Raw genomic sequence first — 13,447 nt, 5'->3', positions numbered from 1 at the left:
TCTCAGTCATGCTCAATCCTCCTTAGGGAACACCCCAGCAAGGTTCTTCTGTTCTCCTCAGTTCTGCTCAGCGCCCCTAAGAGATCATCTCTGTAAAGTTGTACAGCTCAGTCGTCTAAGGAACATCCCAGCCAGGTTCTTCTCTTCTGGGCTGGTGCATGAAGATCCTCACTTTTTTGAGAAAGAGATTTATTTGGGAAGGAGGAGTTCAGGAGAGTGGCTGCCTCTTCCAGGGAGGGGTAAACCGCAGCCTCTAACTGAACAGGCAGAGAGGTTTATATAGGGCTTCTTAGAGGCAGAGTTTTCCCAGGGAGAAGAGTGATTGGTTGGTTTTCCCTTCTCAGGGATTGGTTAGTGTAGCTGATCAGGGGCACAGATGGCTCTGATTTCATGGCCAAACTGTGTTTCTTTCACTGGTCCTTTTTAGCCTTTTGACTCTAATCTTAGGACCAGGGCATACTTCTTTCACTGGCTCTGATTCTAGGGACAAAGTGTGTTTCTTGGGCACTGGTTTCAGAGTCAGGACATGTTTCTTTGGTCCTGGGTTTAGGCTAAGGGTATTTCTTTCCCTGGCTCAGGTCTCAGATCCAAGGTGTGTGTCTTTCACTGGCTCTGGGTTTTCAGAGTCAGGGTGCTCAGTGATTGGTTGGTTTCCTGCTCTACTTGGCCCTTTTACCATACATCATGTCAAAAGGAAAGGCACTGTACGGAGAAAGGCATATGGTGGGAGTGGGAAGGGGATTAGAGAGGCAGGGCACACTTTATAGGCGTGAACTTATCAGAGAATAAACTAACTCACTGGCACGTGGGGTGGGGCAAAGGTCAGCCGAAGCAGCCTGTCCTATCCTAGATGGAGGGCAGTAAGTCCTGTCAAAGGAAATATACTCCATGTATGAGGCCACAGCCATGCCACATGTATGCTCTGTGCCTGCATGTGCATATTTTAATATGTTTAAGAGCATCTCAACTGTATAGACAAACCATAAAAAACCAGATCACTAATTCTTGCAACAACACACGTTAGCCAACTTTCCATGACTATAGCAAAACACTTGAGAAGACCATTCTGTAAAGAGAAGAGTTATTTCAGCTCAGACTTTAGAGGTTACAGTATAGTTGGTTGACCTTATCCCTCTTAGCATTGTGATGAGGGTGTCATTGTAGGCTAACCTAGTGAAACAAACCTCTGCTCTCATGGCTAGGAAGCAAATTGGAAGGGAGTGCAGTCCAGGGCCGACTGGTCTTTTTGATAGCGTATCCCTAGTGTAAATGTTTTCCTGGCTCCCCTTGCCCTATCAGTGAGTAGAGAATCACCTTTCCCATTCCCTGTCTAAATAACATCAATGTTCTTATTAGGAAAATGTAATTTCCAAAGTATCAAAGAAATAATGCTCTGTGCTTTGTGAAAGCACACACTGAGATCAAGAAGAGAATCTGCACTCCCCTTGGGAGCCCCTTAGTGTTGTGAGCCTCAGCAACATTTCCCGGTGTCTGGCCGGTTGCAGCTCTCTCGGTCCTGCTGTCTGGAAGTTGGTGAACATGCACACCATCTTTGCAGACTGTGACAGGAGCTGTCATTCTGGCACTCTTTCTGCCTCTCCAGGGCCCTGGTGCAGTCAGCAAATGGCAGCCTTGCCTCTGTGTCTGAGCACACAAGTTTTCCGTTATCTATGGAGCTGAACACCAGACACAGAAGTCCTCCCATTAGGAGGCAGGCAGCAAAGGACAGGGATTGCTATAGAGTATCAATAAGAAGAGGCTTTTGCATGACTTCACATGCATTGAGAACATACTTTAGCTTGAGTAAGCATTCTGCTGGCCCTGGTTTCAGATACGGTCAGAATAATGGGTGATTCACACCCATTCCATAGTGCGGTCTCCTTAGACTCCCCAGACCCTGGGTGATGGGCATTGCGGAGTTTGAGTTTTTCCAACATCTTATATCTTCACCATACCACCGACCAATCAATCCCAGCATTCCTAGAAACAGGTCCTCCGAGCCCCCACACTATGTCTTCTCTGTCTGTCCTGCCTTGATGCTCTGTAGGTATCTCTCACAGGAAGCTGCAGGACAGTGTAGAAAAGGTTTCTCCAAAGTGGCACAGTCTTGTGTCCACATGTCTGAGGTGGGGGCAGTCCCGTGAGCAGTTTTTGCTGGCTAGGGTAGGTACTCTTCTCTACCAGGTCCTGCGTAGATAGTCCTTCTACACCTCAGTGTCCCCCCAGAAATGGATGCCTATGGCCATCCCTATCTCCATCTATTCCAAATCTTGAATGACCTAATCTACTTAAGTTCAAGGAGTCGGTTTGGGGAGCGATGTATGTTTGTCTGTTTGTTTGTTTGTTTTTCAACAACTGGTGGGTCAGAGTCACTGCACCACTTGGCTCTCCTGCTGATCCAGCCACACCCTCCTCTGCAGAGACAATGGAAGAGCCTGGTGGTTTGTAGATTAACTTCAAAGATAAAACAGTGACCTGAGGCCCAGGAAGCTTTCAAGAGTGATGACGTACCAGTATAAGGTAGTCAAAGTTAAGATGTCTTTGAACTTGTCTTTCGGTAAATTTAAGTGCTAAAATAATCCAGGACAACTCTTTGCGTTCATTACTGATCGTAAGATGCCCCCTCTAAGTGACTGGTTTGCAAGACATTTCAGAGCCTTAAGGGTACTGTTTGTCTGTTTATGTTCTGCTTCATACCTGAGAATGAGATTTTTCACCTCAATGTCAGCCTCCTGCATGCTTTGTCAACCTCATGAATTGCTGGCCAGGTCCAGCTTGTTGTGAGGTGAACTCGAAGAGGACATTAGTTAGCATTAGTTCAGTCTATTCAGCAGACTGAACTAAAACATGCCAAGTCACTTTTGATGAAGTTTCCTTCGGCTGTGCTTCTGAAACAAGGGATTTTAGAAACAACCCCAAACTTGTGTCTTGATGAGTTACTTTATTAAAGTAACAGCTGGCTGACTTTGAGTTCTAGGACATCTGCACACCACTTACAATCATTATGACAAGTAGACCCTCCTTGGGGAACTCAGCCGGGCCATTCTTACTGGTTCTTGTACTTACACTCTGACCTAGATGACGCCAGAGGAAGGCACCAGAAAAAGATCCGGAGTAAAACGCAGAATTACCTCAACCTCTACGCCGTGGAAGGCCTGCGCACGTTGTGCATCGCCAAGAGGGTGAGTGGGGGGGGGGGCGCTTCAGGAGGGCACACACGGGCAACGGTCCCTCCCATGCATGGCATCCGGTACAGCACTCAACAGTGTGTCTCCACAGGTTTTGAGCAAAGAAGAGTATGCTTGCTGGTTGAAGAGCCACATAGAGGCTGAGGCGTCTGTGGAAGGCCGTGAGGAGCTCCTCTTCCAGTCTGCGGTTCGCCTGGAGACGAACTTGTGCCTGCTGGGTAATTATTTCCTGCTTCCTATGGTATGGAGCAGTGCTGTGTGTGGCAGTCCTGGACTGAATAGTGACACAGCTGCTTCTCTTGCTCTGGACCGTGCCGAGCTTGTCTGTCGAGCCACCTGGCTTACAGCTAGCTTGTCCCCAGGTTGGAAGGAACACTTTCTGCAGGCTCTTTCCATGGAGCTCATATGTGCGAGGCACTCACGTTTCACTGTGTTCTTGCTGCCTTTAAACCTCCCTTTCCAGCAGTGATACCTACCAGGATCAAGCCTTTTGACAATAGACAGCCGGAAAGATTTCACCCCCCTGGCAATCTGCATGAACATTCATGAAAATACTGAGTTTTGCATCTTATAAATATTTCCGATTCATTTTGGGACGAAATGAAAATGGCTCGTCTTTCCTTCTTTGTCCCTATTTACATCTAGTAAAATCTAATTACTGGGAAGGCATTAAGGTGCTTATTACTTGGGTACCTATTTTAATATTCAATTTTTCAATATTTAAACATTTCTTATTAACATGGTGAATGCATTCAGCTGAGTGTCCCATGTCTGTGTCTGTGGTGTGTGCTCACCGAGGAGCTAGCCGTGTAATGTCCACCTCATTTTGTGAAATGTTAGTCAGATTCCACTGGGCTTGCATAAGGCTCTGGAGAATTCACCTTTTCTTATTTAAGAAAGGATGTATTCCCTTGTCCTTTTATTCTGGGTGGAGGAATCAGAAAATCTATACTTCTATATACATAAGCTCTTATAATAGTTGTTCTTAATATTTAATAGCATGATGTGCTCTAGACAGAATACAACCACATTCTTTGTCCATAGTGTCTGATTGACCTGTCGTACACAGAAAGCCACAGGACTTAGAACCCAGAGACTTTGTGAATGCTATCTCTAGAAAATTAAACAAAGCCCCCCCCCCAAACTGTTTTTGCCTATTTTAAGCCATTAATTTGATTACTGAATTGGAACCGCTATCATTACAAGACCCCTGACTTCAGAAAGGAAACAGCAGCTGGACAAGATGGTGCATGCCTGTAATTCCAGGATGCGGGAGGGGACAGGCCATAGGATATGAGTTTGAGATCAGTCAGGTCTACACGGGGCGGTGGGGGAGAAGGGGTGAGGCAGAGTCAAAAAAAAAAAAACAATAAACATAAAACCCCAGAAAGGCTTCTCTGGAATGTTCTGTATTGATGGCTAGAAAGATAGGAGGGGGGTGCTGAGCTGACTCTTCTGAACCAACGTGTTTGATCCCAGGCGCTCTCCCCCAATGGCTGAGGTAATGGGATTTCTCCTGGACAGTGCTAACTTTCCAGATGGAGTGGTTGCTTCCTAGAACACTCTCACGGTTGGTGTGGGACCCACCCTAGAGCACAGCTGATGGTATCTCCTCCCTTCCCAAGTCACGAAAGCACAGCTGTGAGTTGCTCCACTGCCCCTTCCCTGCCGTCTCTCTCAGTTTGGAGTCCTGGCTTGGTTCTCAAGTCCAGGTTCTGCCACTTGCTAGGCGTGGAAGCTTGGACAAGTCACTTAATCTTTGCATCCACGTTTTCTTATCTGCTGGGGGCGGGAGGTGGCTGCACGGGGGGAAGGAAGAGATGGCATGAAGCACCAACTGTGACTTGGCATGGGCTCCTGCACTCACCCACACATGCAGACAAATCTCATGGGATAAAGTTCACACCTGAGATGGCCTGACTGGTCCTTTTTCTACAAATTGCCTCTAGAAGAGGGGCATCTCTGCCACTTTCCAGTCTTGGTGCCATGTCTCTGCTGACATACCCTAACTAAGAGCAGCCCTTGTTGACCTTAGTCTCACCCTGAAGGGAAGGTCAACTCACCTTTTGCATGAATTTATGGCAACAGGTCAAATCCAACAGTCATCAACCACTTTCCACCTCCTAGCACCCGGAAGGTTTAAGTGATGGAGCCTCAGCTTGTAAAAGAGTCACCAGGAACAAGTTCACCAAAGGGCAAGGAGTTGAGGAAGGTTCGCGACTCCTCACTGAGCAAGCAGCTTATACCCTTCGCGTTCTAAGCCGAGTTCCTCTTTCTAAACCTTTTTATTTATGTGATTGTGTTATACATAAGGGAACCTCAAATAACATTTCAGCAGTAAGAGCTAACTTCATACTGAGCTCTTAAACTGCTTTTTTCTGGGCCAGAAACAAAATTCAGCTGCAGCGTCCTGCTCCTTTTCCCCAGAATTCTTGCTGGTTCCTCTAAACGTCATCTGCAGCCACTCATTCTCTTCCCCTCCCATCAAAAGCCACCTGACATCTACCTATTGTAATGTGGGTACGTGGTAGAGTTCAGAATGGGACCAGTGATTCCATGCTGTAACAATGAAGGTAACATGAGCGGGGGCCTGCCTGGTGTTGAGGTTTTTGTCCCGCCCGGTACCCCACAACTGTTTAGCCCCAAAGAAAATCACACATAGGTCTCCATAAGTTATAAAGCTGATTGGCCCATTAGGTCAGGCTACTTATTAGCTCTTGTAGCTTATATTAACCCATTATTCTGATCTATATTAGCCATGTGGCTCAGTACCTGCTGCTTCAGTGGTCTGGGCAGGAGTGGGAGGAATCAGCTTCCTCCTTCCCAGAATTCTCCTGTTCTCCTTGCATCATTTCTGCTTCCTGTTTGGTTTTCCCGCCCATACTTCCTGCCTGGCCAATCAGCGTTTATTTAAAATATGATTGACAGATTACAGACAATTCTCCCGTACCACCATGCATCATGGTACTCAGGCCCTGCTTTTCATGGCTTCATTTATACATAGTCACCTCTCTAAGGCCTCACCTCCTAACACTGCCCCATTGGGAGTTGGGGCTTCCATCTGTTCATCCAAAAGCATTGTTGGCAGTTGCAGCACAGACATGCAGCCCACTAGCTGTGGCCCAGCACAGGGAACTCCAAGTAGGGATGGCAAGGAGCCTCTGCCAGGGCTGGAGCCCAGCAAGTCACAGGATACAGCTCCCTTCTCAAGGTAGGAAGGCAGAAACCATCTTATCAGAGTGTACTCAGAAGAGAAAGGAAGGCAGACGTGGACACATTTTAGCATAGAAAACATGTTGATTGTCCTTCACCCCAAATTCCTAGGGTAGTAAGTGTTTTGGTTTTGAGTGTTTGCTTTCTTGTGCATGCGCTGTGACAAATCTAGGGACTAAGACCTTGCATTTTTAGACCTTACACCTTATGCATAGCCTGGAAGCATTTTCGGACCCTTGAGACCCTTGTGCTTGACTGTGATCCATCACAAGAGAGCACGGTAGACATAAAAGTTTGGGATTCTGGGGCATTTCGGATTTCACCTTTTTCTGGCCAGAGATGTTCAACCTTTCACATTTTTAATAAAGTCGGTAAGAGAAACTTGCCTCTTAAATTTTTTATGTTGGTGGATAAGGCATTTGTGATGCTGTTGTCTGGGGAAAAAAAGGAGACTTTCTCCACCACTGGTTTGGCTAACAAATGGTTGACATGATTAAGCACAAATTTTGAATCTCGTGGGTGAAAATTTTCTGGGGGATAGGAGATAGGTAACTGTCAGTAACTACTAAGACCTTTCTTTTAATCCCTTGGGCATATGGTAATTTCCTCCCTCCATAGTCTCTGTTTTCAGGTTATATGAAAGTTAGCTGCTTGTTAGTCAGAAAGACTTCAAAGTACGGTATGCTTTTGTGAGCATACATAATAATGTTTGGTGACCCGCACTTGCTCCTCCTACTTAGATTGATTGAGTCATGGCAGCAGCTAGGATAAGTATCCAACACAGTCCTGAAATGATGGCTTATTTTAGCTTGCTTCCAGAGGGACTTTTTGCCATTTCGTGTCACATGGCGAGTGAGCCCCCAAAAGTCTTAGGTATGTGGTAGTGCCACATCTGTCTTTGGTATGTTTGGTACATGGCATTTATACCCCCAGGAACTGTGAAGAGGTCATACATTGTAAAATGTCATACATTTAACCAGGTGCCACTGGGATAGAAGACCGCCTTCAGGATGGCGTTCCTGAAACCATCGCTAAATTACGACAGGCTGGCCTGCAGATATGGGTTCTCACGGGTGACAAACAAGAGACAGCCATTAACATTGCCTATGCCTGCAAGCTGCTGGACCATGATGAGGAAGTCATCACACTGAATGCTGATTCTCAGGTATGTAGCTTCCCGAGAGGCTGTGCCTTGTCCCAAGGTGGCCGCATGTCCTCTAGGCTCCCAAGATAGAGGTCTGTAGGAAGGCCACAAGCCTTCCACCTCTAGTGGCCACAGTGAGGAGGATGCTTGCCCTGCATCCCTCTGAGCATGTTGCCCTATTTCTGAGACTTGGGACATTTTTATCATTGTCTTGAGAGATGTGGACTTTTCTGGGATTTTTTTTTAATATTGTGTATTTTGAGATTATAATAGTATATCTTTTCTTTCTTCTTTTTCCTTGCTCCAGACCCTCTTGTTTGCCGCCCTTCTTGCTCTCTTTCAAATTTATGGCCTCTTTTTTCACTAATAGTCGTTCCATCCATGTTTCTCCCATTCTCAGCATTAATCAATTGTTGGTAGTCGATTTTTAGGATGAGGTCTCCCGGGCTTTCCCCCATCCGTGTTAAGTTGTCTTTTGCGGTCCTTTTGAGCTCATGTTTACGCAGTCCTGTTGATAAAACTTTGTGATTCTGATGCAAGCTTCTGATATTTCTAGGAGAAATAATCTCACAGCAAACTCCCTGTTCCTCTGGCTCTTATGATTGGTTTGTCCCCTTTTCCCTGTGTTCCCTAACTCTTAGGTTCCAGAGTTGTATCCATCAAGACTGGGCTTCACAGCTCTGCGTGTTTATACGTAATGGTCTCTGGCTGTGGCGAAGAGAAGTTCCCTTGATGAAGGGTGAAGACTACACTTACCAGGCTAGACCCTGGAAAATGATGTCTTCTGGGTGGAGAGGCTGGGTCCGGGATTTCTTAATACCAAAGGAATGTACATCTGGGTTTTATTAGTGCGGAGTTCATCTTCCTTTTTCATATCACGGATTTTTATTTTCATGAGGTCCTACATGTCTAGGATGTGGAGCCAAGGCAGTGATCTCCTTAGCACGAACTCCTCTGGTTTCATCAGCTGCCTCTGGGCACTTCTTTTGTCCACTCATATTTATTTGGTTAAATCCTCAAGACTGCAAGGGGTGTCTACTCCTGACACCTCCCTGATCTAAGATCTGGTTACTCCCATGGGCTCCACTTGAACTCCCTTCAAGCTATCCACAAGGTTTTTGGTGATGCCCAAGACTCCCTTTGTTTAGATCCCCTCCTCTGCCTTCCTTAGGAGCTCAAGGCCATGAAGGCCTCTTTGGGTCATCATGGATTCCTTCTATGTTCCACACCCAGGTCACCGGCTTCCCAGACCTTGGGACTCTGACCCTGAGAGCCACGTGTTCTTCTTGCTGTCTTGATGTTGGTGGGACTTCAGTGACACTCCCTCTCTTATTAATGACATTGGTGTTTTGTGTCTGTTCTTAGATTACTTTTGAGCTAGTCTATCAATTATACCAATTCTTCAAAACCAAGGTTTGGGCTGCCTTGATTAATTTTCTCTGTTGGGTTATTTTCACTTTTATTGATGATGGTCTGGGTTGTCTTCTTTTCGTCCTCCTCCTCCTTCTCCTTCTTCTCTTCTTTCTTCTCTTCCTCCAAATTGCTTTTATTTCTGTTCCCAAACAGTTTTTCTTTTCTAATATATGCAAAATATCTGCACCTCACAATTTTGAAATTTTAGCTACATACAGCTCAAGATATTTTTATAAGCATTTCCTATGTTTGCTTTCAGGTCTGTGGATTATATCAAAGTGTTTTGTTTTATTTCCAAATATTAGGATGTTGTCTTGTCACCTGGTTTGATTCCACTTTGTTTAAATAATATTTTCTGGTTAAATAATATTTCAACTCATCCAATTTAGTAGCTTTTCAATAACCAAAACAATATTGATACCACATTGGGTTGGATCAGCTGCTTTCTTCTCTGAAGTACCCTTCAGTTGATAAACAGGATGGTTCAGTTTTGTGTCTTCAGGGTCAGGAGACAGGACTTCCTCCTGAATTCCCTTGACTCACTACATCCCTTGTATCAGAAGCGGTTGTGTTAGGGGAGGTCCACTGGCAACAAATCCTGTCTTTTTCCTCAGGAAACGTCTTAACTATGTTTCGTCCTGGAACCATGTCTTCACTGGGAAGACTGAGATGGCAATTATTTTCTCTCAGCTCCCTCAGCATAGTCCACTTTCATCCAGACACGTGGTTTCTCATGAAGCCAGTGCAGTCCAGTCTTTGAGTCCCTGCTGACTAACTCCCACTGATTGTTTCTGGGTGGCTGCTGTTAGGATTTTTTTTTTTTTGGCCATTTGTCTTAAGCAGTTTGAGCATGGTGTGTTTGTGTTTCAAGCTCACTGAAATCTGAGTAGTGCTGATTTTGGAAAAGAAATTCCGTATACAGAATGGTTTCTATTTGCAGAAATGTTTGGAAAAGTCTTTGGAGCAGTCCCGTATCATACCATCTTAGGGGCGCATAGAGCATTTGTTATACCCACCAATGTCAACACATGCTCTAATGAAGCTCCTTCTGTATTAGATGGTCTTACCTGGCACCTGCCACCCCGTTCTAGGATTTCACATGGCATCTGTTGGTCAAAGCTCTCTTGAACGGTCCTGGCTGTGAGAGTCTCGCAGACCATCTTTGTCCTTCACGTCCTTGGTATTTTGAAGAAGGCTGATGAAATTGCTTCTAGACTGATGTGATCTTGAAATCTGCCCAACGTTGCAGTTAGAACTAGAATGAAGCAGTAATCCAGCCACACCTGTGAGGATGAGTATCCTCCGTTTCAACTTCAGCATGGTTGCATGGGTGATAAAGTATAATCTAGTGGAAGCTAAACTCTTTCTCTCCTGGGGAGGAAGGTATCCTTTCTACCTGAACTTTCTTTTCTGGATGTCTAGAGATCCATTCATGACAGCCAAGTGCCCTAGAAGGACATCAGCTTGGAGTGTTGAGGCAGATGACCAGGGTCGGTGACATTACTGAAATACATTGCTTGTCAATTTCAGGAAGCCTGCGCAGCCCTTCTAGACCAATACCTCCATTATGTGCAGTCCAGAATCTCCCAAAGCACCCCTGAGCATACCGAAATGAACATGAGCGTGGGGTTCTCTTTCAACCCAGCCTGCACATCCACCAGCTCCAGCCCCAGCCCAAGCCTTGTGATTGATGGCAGAAGTCTGGCCTACGCCCTTGAAAAAAGTCTAGAGGACAAATTTCTCTTCCTGGCCAAGCAGTGTCGCTCTGTCCTCTGCTGCCGGTCAACGCCTTTGCAGAAGAGCATGGTGATAAAGCTGGTGAGAAGCAAGCTCAAGGCCATGACCCTGGCCATAGGCAAGTATCTACGCCTGCTCCTTCAGCTTTCTTCTTCAACTAAAGTCTCTCCATGTGACCTGAATTTCTGATCCTCTTCCATCTAACACGATGAAACTAGCGAAGCCTCAGTTTCCACTTGCAATAATACACCCACTGTGGTACAGAATTCCAGACATAAAACATCTATCAATAAGCCACAAGATATGGCAGCAGATGTAGGTACTATTATAAGACCAGCAACTTCTAATTTAAGAAGAAAGGCTGGTGGGTAGGCCGAGGCCTGGGAGACAAAACTTTAGACGCCCACTTGCCTCACACAGTCCATCCACAATGATGGTCTTCTATTAACACGTGTTAACTTAGCAGAGGTTCTTTTCAAGGGCTTGAGGGCTTTGAGTTGTCACATGCTTCCTCGGGTCAAGGCTTTATGATGATCAGGGGACTCAGACTGCACCAACCGGAAGCCTCAGTGACTCAGCTGACCTTGCTGACTGTTTTGAGACATGTGTTTCATTGACTAAATCCAGTTCAAGACAGCACAGCTTTGAATCCTTTAAAGACAGTATCTAACTTCATTTTTTCTTTGCAGGCACTCGTGGCTGTGGAACAGTCTAGATTCCTCCCCAATGACAGGGTGGTAGTCCCTTAACACATCCTTAGGGAACCCTCTCTTCCCACTTCTGAATTGGCTATAGTCTCCAGTGCAGGCTCAGCCACCCCCTGGTGAGGACCAGGAAGCCAGTAACTCCCACAACACCAATTAAAAATATAACCTGCTCCCGGGAAGTAGTTGGCTCAGTGATATAGTATCTTTACTAATTAGTCTGTCACTTATAATTACGGTACCATTTGCAGAAAGTCTGGGGTTTTACCCGCTATGCCCATGGGTACTTCATCTGCTAGGAAGAAGCCAGCATAAAGTGTGAGACCTGGGTAGCCATAGTCTGAAAACCCTAAGATGTATGGAGACCATAGCATCCATGAGGGATGTGCACAGTTGGACAAGGACACAAGCTTAGGAGACATGAGCAGAGTGTTCACCCTGATACCCTTGGCCCACACTGAGGGAAGATGGCATCTCTTCCAGGGAGGGAGATGCTAATCTCCCTTAGAATGTCATGTCATCTTTTTGGACCATATGCCCCAGTCTTAGGAACCCAGAGTTTAGACTTCCAGAGGCCCATTGTGCATCATACATTTTGAATGGGGGCATCATGAGGCACTGGAAAGATTGCCATTGTTTCACAAAGGTTGAATTCAACAAATACTAACTGATCTTCCATTGAGTTTGGGCCAATAAAGGACAGTGAAATTACAGACCTGGGGCATACCTGGGAATCCAGTGAATGAGAAGGTTGAGACAAGAAGATTGCAAGTTTAAAGTCAGCCTTAGGGATACAGAGTAAGTTTAAGGTCATCACAACAAACTCAGTGAGATCCTGCCCTGTCTCAAAATAAAAAGTAAAAACAGGGCTGGGGAGATGGTCAGTGGCAGAATATTTGTGTGTAGCATTTACAAACCATAGGTTTGATTTCCGGTACTGGGGCAAAGAAGAAATAAAAGAGACAAGCTATAGCGACAATGTGAGACCTGGGTAGGATAGTCTGCACACCCTAAGACATATGGAGACCTATAGCATCCATGAGGGACAATGTGCAGTTGGGTGAGGACACAAGCTTAGGAGACATGAGCTGAGTGTTCACCCTGATGCCCTTGGCCCAGGCTGAGGGAAGATGGCATCTCCTGCAGGGAGGGAGACGCTAATCTGCATCTGTTATTTTTACAGCGTGGCGTGTCTGCTATGCCTTGGGCTGTTCTGAACCTAATTCCAAACAGGGCTATGATTGTCTCCAGTTATAATGGCTGTGTTTGTGTTTTGACAACCCAAAGATGTCAAGGTCTCTGGCTGTCTGTTTTCACACTAATCAGTCCACAGCCCGATGGTACAATAGACATGTTCTATTTATGCCTCAAAGACCCCAAAATCACATATTGGTTTATTTACTGAGGTAATCAGTGTGCATAAATGCTGAACAGAACAGAACATATTTGATTCAGTAAGAAAATTGCTAAGAAATAAAGGCGGCTGTGAATTGGAGAGGTCCTGAGGCCCAGCTGGAGGGGTCGAGTCACCACAATAGCAATGAAGATGAATGTACCATCACATTAAAGGCCTTTTCTGTGCGAATCCTGATAGTAAAGACCGCACTGAATAAGATGGTGGCTCGGTGGCAGTTGGTTTCTGGGACAGCCTGATTTGGCTGGCAGTTCCACGTTGTACTGTGCCTGATTCCAATGGGTCACCTCAGTTTCCTCTTCTGCCCTTTTCCTGATCTGCCTCACAGAACTCAGCCCAGCCGGGACCCAAGAGGCTCAATGTGTCCGTGTGAGTCTCTGCATCTTCAAAATCAATGATTCTTGCCGCCTGTGTTGTTTCTAGGTGATGGAGCGAACGATGTCAGCATGATCCAGGTGGCAGATGTGGGCGTGGGGATCTCAGGCCAGGAGGGCATGCAGGTAAAAGACCAGCTGGACTGTCTTGTATGGGCTTCTTCTCCTGCCATAGCACACATGGTCCCAGCCTGTCTCTGGGCTCTAACGAAGCTGAAGGGTTTGCCTCCAGTATAGGCCAGTGCTCACCTTCTGCTAAG

The 13,447-nt window shown here is 45.9% G+C and overlaps 1 protein-coding gene across 1 annotated transcript in view; it reads left to right on the top strand.

Moving 5' to 3' along the window:
* Atp10a (ATPase phospholipid transporting 10A (putative)) overlaps nt 1–13,447 on the top strand; it is a 156,652-nt gene that overhangs the window by 130,018 nt on the left and 13,187 nt on the right. Inside the window, exons 11-15 of the mRNA XM_075952674.1 lie at nt 3,079–3,182; nt 3,280–3,406; nt 7,382–7,566; nt 10,489–10,813; nt 13,237–13,313. Coding sequence (XP_075808789.1) covers nt 3,079–3,182; nt 3,280–3,406; nt 7,382–7,566; nt 10,489–10,813; nt 13,237–13,313 — 818 coding nt within the window. The remainder of the gene's footprint in view (nt 1–3,078; nt 3,183–3,279; nt 3,407–7,381; nt 7,567–10,488; nt 10,814–13,236; nt 13,314–13,447) is intronic.

This window comes from Microtus pennsylvanicus, chromosome 18 (assembly GCF_037038515.1).
Source record: "Microtus pennsylvanicus isolate mMicPen1 chromosome 18, mMicPen1.hap1, whole genome shotgun sequence".
Classification (NCBI taxonomy): domain Eukaryota; kingdom Metazoa; phylum Chordata; class Mammalia; order Rodentia; family Cricetidae; genus Microtus; species Microtus pennsylvanicus.
Note: the sequence above shows the minus strand (reverse complement) of the source record. Positions and strands in the feature narration are given on the sequence as shown.